Genomic DNA, 13,823 nt, shown 5'->3' on the forward strand with positions numbered 1-13,823 from the left:
TGAGTGCGTGGTTGCCACATTGAGTGTGCCTTGCAATGGAGAGGAGAGTTCTGTTCCATGTAATTGAGATCATAGCTTTCTCTTGTGCTCTAGGGCATTCTAGATCTTAAGTGATCTTGGCAAAAGGAACCGCCTACACATGTGAACTCTTTCTAGCACAGTTCAAGTAACGAGTTTTAGCTATTTCTACCTTGTAACCCTTTCAAAGAGTTCCTTACTAAGAGACATACTGGCTGGCTTAATTCTCCCTCTTTGCTGACCCTGCCTCAATCTTTAAAGGTTGTGAAAACAGGCTGCCCCCACATCAGGGCTGAAAATGAATATTCTACTCAAAACTAAAGCTTTGCAGCCTCCTGCCATTTCTTTCCTGCACATCTTGAGTCCATGTTGAGCACTTGGGCAAGGCCAATGGTTACAATGAAGCCTGGATAATTAGCCCTTAATAATCCAAATTAGGCCTGGCATTGGCTTTAGCTGGCTGTTCAACGTGGACTCCAGCTCTGTAGCAACGCGTTGTTGAGATGCTGCAGAACTTTGGTTATGATTAGTTTCGTGATTTTTATTTTCAAATGAGGATCTTAAGTTGTAGGAAAGGCAGTGGTGTATGGGAAACATTTGGGGCTGTGAATCAGAACTTAATGCCGATTCTACCTTGAATTAGAATTGGAGAGTCCCTAATTTGCCCTGGGCCTCAGTTTCTTCATGTCTAGGACTATGAAGGACTGAAACTAGAATGTTCATTTTCAGCCCTAATGTACTAGAATGGTCAGTTGAGTTTGTAGGTGCTAGGGAAATGTAATTTAATAGATCCAGTTGCAGTCTTACTAAATGTCACATACAGTTAAACTGATGCTGTAAGGGTAGACTTACTGGGCTGGTTAAGGGTTGCTCAGATGACATTTTTTTTGTTTTTTTGAGATGGAGTGTCACTCTGACACCCAGGCTGAGGCTGGAGTTCAGTGGCGCGATCTTGGCTTACTGTAGCCTCTGCCCCACTTCAAATGATTTTCGTGCCTCAGCCTTCCAAGTAGCTGGGATTACAGGAATGCGCCACCATGCCCAGCTGATATTTTTATTTTAGTAGAGACATGGTTTCACCATGTTGCCTATGCTGGTCTCGAACTCCTGGCCTCAAGTGATCCACCCTGCTTGACCTCCCAAAGTGCTGGGATTACAGGCATGAGCTATACCTGGCCTCAAGTGGCATTTTTTAATTTTTTTTTATTTTTGAGACAGAGTCTCGCTCTGTTGCCCAGGCTGGAGTGCAGTGGCACGATCTCCTCTCACTGCAACCTCCGCCTCCCAGGTTCAAGCGATTCTCCTGCAGCCTCCCAAGTAGGTGGGACTACAGGCACACACCACCACACCTGGCTGATTATTGTATTTTTAGTAGAAACGTGGTTTCACCATGTTGCTCAGGCTGGTCTTGAACTCCTGACCTCAAATGATCCACCCGCCTTGGCCTCCCAAAGTGCTGGGATTACAGGTGCAAGCCACTGCACCTGACCCCTTCCTTTTTGAAATTGTTGCTGCTCTAAGGTGTCATCAAAAGTCCATAAGAAGGGGGGCAATGTCCCTAATGAGTATTAGTATTCACTGCTGTTTTGTGTTCTGGAGAAAGAGAGCAAGATATATGGAACTGATCTTTTGGGACATTATTTTAAGGCGACTTTATTAAAAAAAAAAAAAAAAAAGAGTTGTAATTGCAAAATGAGTTTGCATTAATGCTGTTATTCAAGCTTTCTTTTCCAGTTTGGTTCTGAGGCTAGATCATTTTCTCTATGTGTAATATGCTGGATTTTTTTAAAAGAAGATTTTCTTGAATAAATTGATTTGATTTCACAGTTTATTGAGTATCTTGTGCCAGTGAAGAGTTCATATTTTAGGTTATGAATATAAAAGTGATTAGGAAAGCCACATTGTGCTGCCTGTGAGGAGGGTGGTGGCCGTGTTGTCATGATCTTAAATGACCAGCTCTGAATTGTAGTTTGCTGATGTGCTGCGGTGCCACACCGGGGTCTTATCTGTGTTCCCGCAGCGGGAGGCAGGCGCTGTTCACACTCATTTCTTTTTCTTTCATTTCCCCAAAGGATTGGAATACTTTTCTGCTACGGTTCAATGATTTGGACTTGTGTGTATCAGAGAATGAAACGTTAAAGCATCTCACAAACGACACCACCACTCCGGAAAGCACAATGACCAGCGGGCAGGCCCGAGCTTCCACCCAGTCCCCCCAGGCCCTGGAGGACTCGGGCCCTGTGAATATCTCAGTCACAATCACCCTAACCCTGGACCCACTGAAACCCTTCGGAGGGTATTCCCGCAACGTCACCCATCTGTACTCAACCATCTTAGGGCATCAGATTGGACTTTCAGGTATGCAGTAGCCACTCTCCATTCAGGCTTCTCAAGCAACCACTGTTACAAAAAGAGGATGCACCGTGTGTGTTTTTACTGACTATATTGTACTAAATTATAGTCTTGCACGTGTGTCTTTTTTTGTTGAGTTTGAACTACATGAACCATTTCTACACCATCATTACATGGTAAAGTACCTGGCTTGAAGTAGTTTCTCAAAAGCCTGTGGGAACAAGAAACTGAAAAAACTATAAGGCCTGTCTAATATTTACAAACATGTAATTTTTATTTAGGCTTACCCTGTTGGAGTTTTCATTATTTACTACACATCTTCTATTGCTATTAGTTTATAGATTTTTGAATGGCCATTGTTAGTCCAACACTGTGCTAAGCCGCTGGGAAGAACTAGAAAATGACTAAGATGACTGGGCGCAGTGGCTCGTGCATGTAATCCCAACACTTTGGGAGGCCAAGGTGGGTGGATTGCCTCAGCTCAGGAGTTTGAGACCAGCCTCGGCAATGTGGTGAAACCCCATTACTACTAAAATACAAAAAATTGGCCAGGCGCAGTGGCTCACACCTGTAATACCAGCACTTTGGGAGGCCAAGGTGGGCAGATCACAAGGTCAGGAGTTCGAGACCAGCCCGGCCAATATGGCAAAACCCCATCTCTACTAAAAATACAAAAATTAGGCAGGCATGGTGGCGGGCACCTGTAGTCCCAGCTACTTAGGAGGCTGAGGCAGGAGAATAGCTTGAACCCGGGAGGCAGAGGTTGCAGTGAGCTAAGAATCACACCACTGCACTCCAGCCTGGGCGACAGAGAGAGACTCTGTCTCCAAAAAAAAAAAAAAGCCGGGCATGCGGGCATGGTGGTGCACTGCACTTGTAGTCCCAGCTACTCAGGAGGCTAAGGCAGGAGAATTGTTTGAACCCGAGAGGTGGAGGTTGCAGTGAGCTGAGATCACACCACTGCACTGTACTCCAGCCTGCGCGACAGAGCGAGACTCCATCTCAAAAAAATAAAAGAAAAGAAAATGCCTAAGATGGGCCCGGGCACAGCGGCTCACGCCTGTAATCCCAGCACTTTGGGAGGCCGAGGTGGGTGGATCACTTGAGGTCAGGAGTTCAAGACTTGTCTGGCCAACATGGGGAAACCCTATCTCTACTAAATACAAAAAAAATTAGCTGGACATGGTGGCGGGCGCCTGTGATCCCAGCTACTCTGGAGACTGAGGTGGGAGAATCACTTGAACCCTGGATGTGGAGGCTTCAGTGAGCCAAGATCACACCACTGCACTCCAGTCTAGGCAACAAGGCGAGACTTCACCTCAAAAAAAAAAAAAAAAACCTAAGATGTGGTCTCTTCTTTTTGGAATTTTGGGGTTATGGAAGAGACAAAGATAAACGTGAGTTAATGTTTATCAAGCACTTATAATAGTTCCTGCCACAAAGGAAATGCTATGTAAGTGCTTGATAAGGGATATGAAAAATACATGCTTATAAAACGTGGAGCACTGCCCTGTGACCAGTACTAAACCCATGACAGACTGTAAGTGACGCAAGAGAAGGGCTAGAAGGCAGTGGAAGCTGGAATAATTGGGAAAGGCTTCATATGGGACACCTGGGCCTTGGAAGAATAACCTTTTGTTCTTTGGTTACCAAAAGGCTTTTAAAAAAGTTCTTAGGCTGGGTGCAGTGGGTCATGCCTGTAATCCCAGCACATTGAGAGCCTGAGGCAGGAGGATTGAATGAGCTCAGGTGTTGAAGACCAACCTGGGCACATAGCAAACAACCTGTCTTTATGAAGAATATAAAAAATTAGCCAGGTGTCGTGGCGTGCACCTCTAGTCCCAGCTACTTGTGAGGCTGAGGTGGGAGGATTGCTTGAACCTGGGAGGTCGAGGCTACAGTGAGCTAAGATTGTACCACTGCACTCCAGCCTGGTCAATAGAGTGAGACCCTGTCTCAAAAAAAAAACGAAAAAAAACAAGAAACAAATAAAAAGTCCTTGAAGGAATTTAAGTGCCCACCAGCCTCCTATTGGCGGTTAGAGGTGAGAATGTTCCCATAATAATCAAGGTATGGGTGACTTCTGGGTTTCCCATGTAGCAAGTGGACCTGTTTCTTATGGCATGGCATAAGGACATCTTTGGGTTTTTTTTTTTACTTTTTAAAAATTATTGTTATTTTCAGATGGAGTCTCACTCTGTCACCCAGGTTGGAGTCCAGTGGCACAGTCTTGGCTCACTGCAACCTCTGTCTCCTGGGTTCAGGCGACTGTTCTGCTTCAGACTCCCGAGTAGCTGGGATTACAGGCTCACGCCACCATGCCCAGCTAATTTTATATTTTTAGTGGAGACAGGATTTTACCATGTTTGCCAGGCTGGTCTTGAACTTCTGACTTCAAATGATCCGCCCACCTCAGCCTCCCAAAGTGCTGGGATTACAGGCATGAGCCACCATGCCTGGCTATTCTTTCATTTTAATTTTTAAAATGTACTTTTTGAGACAGTCTTGATCTGTCGCCAGCTAGAGTACAGTAGTGTGATCATAGCTCACTGCAGCCTCAAACTCCTGGGCTCAAGCAATCCTCCCCTAGTACCTGGGACCACAGGTGTGCACCAGTATACCTGGCCGATTTTTTAAAGTTTTTTGTAGAGACAGAGTCTTGCTATCACGTTCAGGCTGGTCGTGAATTCCCGGCCTCAAGTAATCCTCCTGCCTCAGCCTTCTAAAGTCAAAGTGCTGGGACTATAGATGTGAACCACTGTGCCTGGCAATACGTTGGTTTTAATTTAAGCTTCATCACTTGCCTTTCTTAACTCTGAAACCCTCTGACCTCTGTTTGTTCATATGTAAAAGGGGGACAACTGCATTTCTTGGTCATGTTCATGGGAGAAGAGTAAATCTTAAGTGAAATAATATGTGTAAAAAATGTTTGAAAATGGCTAGATGGGTGTGCAGAAATGGTGAGGATAATTCACCCAGCCCAAGTTTTTCACCTCTGATCTGCCCAAGATCTGGTTTGGCATCTCCAGGCCATGACTAGAAAGCGGCCACTTCCTTCGCTGCTTCGTGGCTCTGAGTTGAGCAGGCCTCATGGTCAGGGTCAGGACTGCTCTTGTTCCTCAGATCCCACAAAGGTAGGTTCCTGGGCTGATAGATGATTCCTGTGTGGGTTTGATTTCAGGGTTTATTTGTATGCCGGAGAATAACAAATACGTGGTTCTTTATAAAAAAACAATTTCTCTTTCATAGGCAGGGAAGCCCACGAGGAGATAAACATCACCTTCACCCTGCCTACAGCATGGAGCTCAGACGACTGCGCCCTCCACGGTCACTGTGAGCAGGTGGTGTTCACAGCCTGCATGACCCTCACGGCCAGTCCCGGGGTGTTCCCCGTCACTGTGTAAGTGTACCCGGCGCCCGGTGAACACGCGTAACAAGCCCCACTTGCCTGAGTACAGCTGGGCTGCTTCGGCCTTAAATTCTCAGGATGGCTTGCTTCACATTTCTTTATAGAATTACCTCTACTCAGACCTATCTAAGGGATTATTTAATTTGTCTAAAGGATTCTTTAATTTGGAATTCTAAAAATAGAACTTCCACGAATAAAATCAAAAGTTAGTGTCCCCTCGAGGCAGTAAAAGCACCTGGATATTGCTGGACATTCATAGTCTGTCTTTTCCTGCAGGAGTAGAAGCAGCAAGTTACAGAAAAGAGGCTCACTGTGGCCGGGTGCAGTGGCTGAGGCCTGTGATCCCAGCACTGTGGGAGGCTGAGGTGGGAGGATCCCTTGAGCCCCGGAGTTGAAGACCAGCCTGGACAACATATAGGGAGACCCTGTCTCTGTTTAAAAAAAAGAAAAGAGAAAGGAGACTCTCTAAAGATAAAGGTTTTCAACCAGGTGTGGCGTCTCATGCCTATAATCTGAGCACTTTGGGAGGCCAAGGTAGGCAGATCACCTGAGGTCAACAGTTCAAGACCAGCCTGGCCAACATGGTGAAACCCTATCTCTACTAAAAATACAAAACTTAACCAGGCCTGGTGGCACATGTCTGTAATCCCAGCCACTCGGAGGCTAAGGCAGGAGAATCGCTTGAACCTGGGAGGCAGAGGTTGCAGTGAGCCGAGATCGTGCCACTGCACTGCAGCCTGGGTGACAGCAAGACTCTGTCTCAAAAAAGTAAATAAATAAAATAAAACAAAGATAAAGTTTTGTTCATCTCCATTATCCAGAAAGATAGTTTAAAATCGTTGATTTTAGTTTATCTTGATTTTAGTTTTTTTTTTTTTTTTTTTTTTTTTTTTGAGTGAGTCTCGCTCTGTTGCCCAGACTGGAGTGCAGTGGCGCAATCTCGGCTCACTGCAAGCTCCGCCTCCCGGGTTCCCGCCATTCTCCTGCCTCAGCCTCCCGAGTAGCTGGGACTACAGGCGCCTGCCACCTCGCCCAGCTAGTATTTGTATTTTTAGTAGAGACAGGGTTTCACCGTGTTAGTCAGGATGGTCTCGATCTCCTGACCTCGTGATCCGCCCGTCTCGGCCTCCCAAAGTGCTGGGATTACAGGCTTGAGCCACCGCGCCCGGCCAATTTTAGTTTTAAATCAAGTATAAATCAAAACTTATTTTCCGTTAAAGTTACTAATTTTAAAATGTAACATTTTAAATCATTTCCCATTAAATAATTACTAATTTTAATTTTACCTACGAATTTGACAAGTTAGTTTTAAAAATCAATATAAATTCGAACTTTATTTTTCCATTACGAACAATCTAAGGTTTCGAAGCTTGCCTCTCAGTGTTTTTGAGCGGCATTCAGTGTTACTGTTTGGCCTCTTAGGTGTTTTTTTGTTGTTGTTTTTTTGTTTTTTTTTGGTCTCTCCTGTCTGTAAAGGAGATAATTATCTATAAATAAATAGGTGAAATACATAAGATACAGCCTATTTAAAAGAATTCTGTGGTGAATTCTTTTTAAATAAGAATTATCCTGGGATTTGTCTATTTTAGACATTTGGAAGTTTGTAGGACAAGATCAGATTAAGTTAAACATTACTTTGTGTTACAGTAACTGATATAGAATTTTGTAGGTAAAGTTTCCAGTTGTAACTAAGTTATATGCTTTGGGCTGGGTGTAATGGCTCACGCCTGTAATCCCAACTACTTGAGAGGCTGAGGCAGGAGAATCAGTTCAACTTGGGAGGTGGAGATTTCAGTGAGCCAAGGTCACACCAGCCTGGGCAACAGAGCGAGACTCTGTCTCAAAAAAAAGAAAAGATGATATGGTTTGGCTGTCTCCCCACCCAAATCTTGTTTTGAATTGTAGTTCCCATAATCCCCTTGTGTCATGGGAGGGACCCAGTGGGAGGTAATTGAATCATGGAGGTGGTTACCCCCATGCTGCTGTTCTTATGATAGTAAGTGAGTTCCCATGAGACATGGTTTTATAAGGGATTTTCCACCTTTTACTCGGCACTTTTCTTTGCTGCCACCATGTGAAGAAGGATGTGTTTGCTTCCCCTTCTGCCGTGATTGTAAGTTTCCTGAGGCTTCCCCAACCATGCTGAACTGTGAGTCAATTAAGCCTCTTGCCTTTATAAATTACCCAGTCCCGGATATGTCTTTATTAGCAGTGTGAGAATGGACTAATACACTAAGAGTTTAGCTAATTTGAGAAGATAGGCTTACAAGGAGTTTATGTCCTTTGCATCGCATGTGAGAGGACTGTAGGTTGAATTCTGAAGGCAGAAATCCAACACCCAAACTCCTAAATGTCAGGCACCTATTTATTTTCTGTTATATTTTATTTTTTTAAAAAGACCCTCAAACTAAAATATAATGATATTTATGTCAAAGAAGCATGAACATGTAAGTTACATTTTTCCTTTCCACGTGTGTTGCCGTGTTTGGTGTTTTCCCAGCTGCTGTGGGGGTGACACAAGTGAATGACTCAGGCCACTGAGCACGTGTCTTTCCTCCTCCTCTTCCCCTGCAGACAGCCACCGCACTGTGTTCCTGACACATACAGCAACGCCACGCTCTGGTACAAGATCTTCACAACTGCCAGAGATGCCAACACAAAATACGCGCAAGATTACAATCCTTTCTGGTGTTATAAGGGGGCCATTGGAAAAGTCTATCATGCTTTAAATCCCAAGCTTACAGTGATTGTTCCAGATGTAAGTGAGAAAAATCGTGTGTATGTGTGTACGCGCGTGCGTGCGTGCATATGCACGTGTGTGTGCATGTGCTGCAACCATTGGTATAGGCCCTGCTGACTTCCCTGAGTAAGCGTCTCCTCTGCCACTTTAGATTTCCAGGTAAGTTGGGACACTAGGCGGAGTGGTGGATGCTTGGAAAAACATGCCACCCATTGGTTAAGAAAAATCTGGTTCTTCTGTTCATTTTCTCTGTTATTCAGCAGCAGTTATTTCTTGAGCAACTGCCTAATCCCTGGGGGGGTTACAAGGGATCCTTATATGAATATTGTCTTAGAGGATGTTCACAGACATTCATAGAAGACTATCTAGTGTCCATGTGAACAAAAAATGGTACTGCTTAGAGTTCTGAAAGGTAGAAGTAAGTAGTAGATGGAGATGAATCTTCGACTAGAGTGAGGCCTGAATAGGATTTAACTAAACCAAGAGACAAGGAGAAGAAAATACTTATCTATCTCGTCTAGCAGCTGTGTGCTAGCTCAGCTTCCTACTTAGACTTGAGCCCACTTATTTTTTTAGAGACAGGATCTTGCTCTGTCACCCAGATTGGGCTCTAGTGGCACAATCATGGCTCACTGCAGCTTCCGACTCTTGGTCTGAAGCTTCGTGAGTGGCTGGGACTACAGATGCATGTCCCATGCTGGGATAATTTTTAAACTTCTTGTAGAGATGGGGTCTTACTATATTGCCCAGGCTGGTCTTGAACCCCTGGCCTCAAGCGATCCTCCTGCCTTGACCTCCGAAATTGCTGGGATGACAGGTATGAGCCGCCGCACCCGGCCCGAGCCCACTTTTTAACATTGCTTTGATATTTTGTAAATGTGTTCCTTTCTGGCAGTGTGTATTAGCTGGATCTCTCTTCTTTTGGCCTGGCCCTTTGTCCTTTTCTTTCTTTCTTTTTATTTATTTATTTATTTATTTATTTATTTATTTGAGATGGAGTCACACTCTGTCGTCCAGGCTGGAGTGCAGTGGCACAATCTCAGTTCACTGCAACCTCTGCCTCCTGGGTTGAAGCAATTCTCCTGCCTCAGCCTCCAAAGTAGCTGGGATTACAGGCACCTGCCACCACGCCTGGCTAATTTTTGTATTTTTAGTACAGATGGGGTTTTGCCATGTTGGCCAGGTTGGTGTTGAACTCCTGACCTCAGGTGATCCTCCCACCTCAGCCTCCCAAAGTGCTGGGATTATAGGCATGAGCCATTGCGCCCAGCCTTTGCCCTTTTCAGGGGCTCATTTGTAGGCCAGGATCCTGTAGGAGCCAGCTGTGGAGGTCAGGCTGGATGGTGGGCTGAGGCCCTTCATGCCTGACCAAGGGCACTCCCTGCCTGTGTTTGGGGCTTGGGGGTTGGTAAGGCAATGTGTTGAGAAGACTGAGCTGCCCCGCTATGTTGTAAGTGACCTGCGGGGAGTCCAGGGCTGACCTGAGGCCTGGAGATACTAGAGGGTAAAGGAATGGAAGCATGTCTGGGGTCCCTCTAGTAACTTGCAGGGCCTGGGGATTGACTGCATGTAGGAGGTCAAAGGGCAGTGAATCAAGGATGAACTCAGCATTTTCATCCAGGGACGTAGAGAAAAGCAGGAGGAGGGAGGCGACCCTGGGGAGAGGTGAGGGGCCGAGGCCTTCCTGGTGGTGGCATAGCCAGTAGTGAGGAATGCAGCCTCAGCTGTCAGCCATGCAACCTGAGGGCAGTCCCATGACGAGGATGTGTCCAGAAAGGAGTGGGGCTTAAAGACAGAGTGTCTGCAGCCTTTGCAGGGGAGAAGCCTGCTGGAGGGGCAGGGTTCAGGCAGTGTGGGGGTGCAGAAGACAGGTCAGAGGACAGCCCTAGGGCTAGGAAAGTGTGGGTGCTCTCCAACAGAGGCTCGGGAGCACCATGTCTTCACTTAATGAGATCCAGCTTTGGTCACTTAGGAGACAAAATGAGAAACCTCCTGTTGCAGCTTAAGAAGAAAAGTTGTGGCAAGTCTGGAGGTTGTCAGTCCTGTCTCTCAAAACCCAGCATTAAAACCTTTCAGTCACTCAGAGCAGATGTTTCTGATTTTTTTCTCTTCTTTATTTAGGATGACCGTTCATTAATAAATTTGCATCTCATGCACACCAGTTACTTCCTCTTTGTGATGGTGATAACGATGTTTTGCTATGCTGTTATCAAGGGCAGACCCAGCAAATTGCGTCAGAGCAATCCTGAATTTTGTCCCGAGAAGGTGAGCTGTGGATGGGGTCCAGGCCAGCATTTTGCCAGAGGTCTCTGTATACAGAAAGTCCCAGTTATCCTTACTCCATTTATTGTGGGTGGCACCTTTCATCCAAAGAAATGACAGTTATCCCTCAATATCCGAGGAGGATTGGTTCCAGGACCCTGGTGGATACCAAAATTCATGAATGTCCAAATCCCTTCTGTAAAATGGTACAATATTTGCATATGACCTCTGCACATTCTCTGTAACTTTTTTTTTTTTTTTGAAGATGGAGTCTCGCTCTGTCGCCCAGGCTGGAGTGCAATGGCACTATCTCGGCTCACTGCAGCCTCCGCCTCCCGGGCTCAAGCAGTTCTCCTACCCCAGCCTCCTGAGTAGCTGGGATTACAGTCGCATGCCACCACGCCCCACTAATTTTTTGCATTTTTAGTAGAGACAGGGTCTCACCATGTTGGCCAGGTTGGTCTCAAATTCCTGACCTCAAGTGATCCACCCGCCTTGGCCTCCCAAAGTGCTAGAATTATAGGTGTGAGCCACTGGGCCCGGCTCATCCTCTGTAACTTTAATCTCTAGATTACTTTTTTTTTTTTTTGAGACAGTTTTGCTCTGTCACCAAGGCTGGAGTGCAGTGGCATGATCTCGGTTTACTGCAACCTCTGCCTCCTGGGCTCAAGTGATTCTCCTGCCTCAGCCTTGAGAGTAGCTGGGATTACAGGCATACGCCACCACACTCAGCTAATTTTTGTATTTTTAGTAGAGACAAGGTTTCACCATGTTGGCCTAGGTAGTCTCGAACTGCTGATGTCAAGTGATCCACCTGCCTTGGCATCCCACAGTGCTGGGATCACAGGCGTGAGCCACTGTGCCCAGCTTCTTTGTTACTTATAATACCTAATACAATGTAAATACTATGTAAATAGTTATTACAGTGTATTTTAAAACTTGTATTATTTTATTGTTGTATTCATATGTATTGGTTTTTTTCTTTTGAGTATTTTGCTGTTTTATTTATTTATTTATTTTTTTTTTTGAGGCAGGGTCTCGCTTTGTCACCCAGGCTGGAGTGGTGTGGTGCGATCATAGCTCATAACACAATCATAGCTCACTGCAGCCTTGAACTCCCAGGCTCAGGTGATCCTCAGCCTCCTGAGTAGCTGGGACCACAGGCATGCATCACCACACCTGCTTAATTTTTGTATTTTTTGAAAAGATGGAGTTTCGCCACGTTGCCCAGACTGGTCTTGAATTCCTGGGCTCAAGTGATCCACCCACCTTGACCTCTCAAAGATTACAGGTGATTACAGGTGTGAGCCACCATGCCCAGCCCTCTTTTGTGTATTTTTGGTTGAATCTGTGGATATGAAACCCACAATTACAGAAGGCCAACTGTAGTTTCTGTCTTCATTAGAAGTCTTTACCCTCAACCTAAATTATGGTGTTGGATTTTTAATCATATACCCAAACCTCCATCACCATTATAGGGAGTGACTTGGCAGTTGTTCTCAAGTCTCCACTGGAGCACTACTGACCCTGTGTAGCTGCCTCCTCTGTAGTTCCATCAGCATAAGAAGTCTTCTAACAGAATGCTTATCAAGGTTTAAAGATAGTTACCTCAGCTGGGTGCACCTGTAATCCCAGGACTTTTGGGAGACTGAGGCAGGAGGATCACTTGAGCCTGGGAGTTCAAGACCAGCTTGGGCAACATGGTGAGACCCCATCTCTACTAAAAGTTAAAAAATTAGCCACATGTAATGGTGCATGCCTGTATTCCAAGCTACTGGGGAGGTTGAGGTAGGAGGGTTGCTTGAGCCTAGGAGTTGGAAACTGTAGTAACCTATGAGTGTACCACTGCACTCCAGCCTGGACAACAGAGCGAGACTGTGTCTCAAAAAAACAAAAACCAGTTAATTCTGTCTCCGCACAGTGGTTCCAGATGGGCTGCATCTTGCAGGAGACTTTGAGATTTCTAGTAATTTCTTCCTAGGTGAGATTTTCTTCTTAGGGATTTAGTAACTTCACTGCCTGGTTGATATGTGCAATCAGTGTGGCGTCCTGGTCTTTGGGTAGAGGCTGAGTTAACCTGGGCTTCCCTTTTTGACTGATTTCCCTGGCTTGGTGTCTTCCAGGTGGCTTTGGCTGAAGCCTAATTCCACAGCTCCTTGTTTTCTGAGAGAGACTGAGAGAACCATAATCCTTGCCTGCTGAACCCAGCCTGGGCCTGGACGCTCTGTGAATACATTATCTTGCGATGTTGGGTTATTCCAGCCAAAGACATTTCAAGTGCCTGTAACTGATTTGTACATATTTATAAAAATCTATTCAGAAATTGGTCCAATAATGCACGTGCTTTGCCCTGGGTGCAGCCAGAGCCCTTCAGTCCCACCTTGGACTTGAGGACCTACCTGATGGGATGTTTCCACATGTCTCTAGAGAAGGATTTCCTGGATCTAGCTGCGTTGGAGCTGGTCATGACGATGTTTTCACTAAGGTCACGGGCGCGTTGCGTCACTGGTGGGGTTGAAGTTTGGTTTGGTTCTTGTTTCGGCCTAGTATGTAGAGAACGTTTGAAACAGTCTGCACCTTTGATACAGTATTGCATTTCCAAAGCCACCAATCCATTTTGTGGATTTTATGTGTCTGTGGCTTAATAATCGTAGTAACAACAATAATACCTTTTTCTCCATTTTGCTTGCAGGAAACATACCTAAGTTTTTTTTGTTTGTTTTTTGTTTTTTTGTTTTTTTCCTTTATAAAGAAAAAATAAAATAGTCTCATTTTAATACTACTCTAGTTAGGACAGACTTGTGCTTTTATCCTGAGTAAAATGTTAAACATTTAAGTCACGTACATGATAAAAATCTAAGTTTCATTTTCCACATGGATGACCAGGAACCTGGTCTCGTTGGAGTTGGCACAGAAGGTTCTACTGTCTTCTCGGCCGCTCTTGTCCCTCCCTTCTGTTGTCAAAGTTAAAGCAGCCTCTTCACTCAAAAGGGCTTCAAAATGTAAGTGGCTCTAGAGTTAGTGACCGTTTGCTGTTCTGCT

General features: G+C 45.2%; 1 protein-coding gene across 2 annotated transcripts in view; it reads left to right on the plus strand.

Moving 5' to 3' along the window:
* The window catches only part of TMEM248 (transmembrane protein 248), a 39,681-nt gene extending 26,118 nt beyond the window's left edge, over positions 1-13,563 (plus strand). For both annotated transcript variants that reach the window (XM_017894662.1, XM_017894663.1), the window contains exons 3-7: positions 2,091-2,376; positions 5,620-5,770; positions 8,354-8,537; positions 10,641-10,784; positions 12,905-13,563. In XM_017894662.1, coding sequence (XP_017750151.1) covers positions 2,091-2,376; positions 5,620-5,770; positions 8,354-8,537; positions 10,641-10,784; positions 12,905-12,925 — 786 coding nt within the window. In that variant the 3' untranslated portion in view covers positions 12,926-13,563. The remainder of the gene's footprint in view (positions 1-2,090; positions 2,377-5,619; positions 5,771-8,353; positions 8,538-10,640; positions 10,785-12,904) is intronic.
* Positions 13,564-13,823: the final 260 nt, after the last annotated feature.

The sequence above is a fragment of the Rhinopithecus bieti genome, unplaced genomic scaffold (assembly GCF_001698545.2).
Source record: "Rhinopithecus bieti isolate Rb0 unplaced genomic scaffold, ASM169854v2 scaffold_24996, whole genome shotgun sequence".
Lineage (NCBI taxonomy): Eukaryota > Metazoa > Chordata > Mammalia > Primates > Cercopithecidae > Rhinopithecus > Rhinopithecus bieti.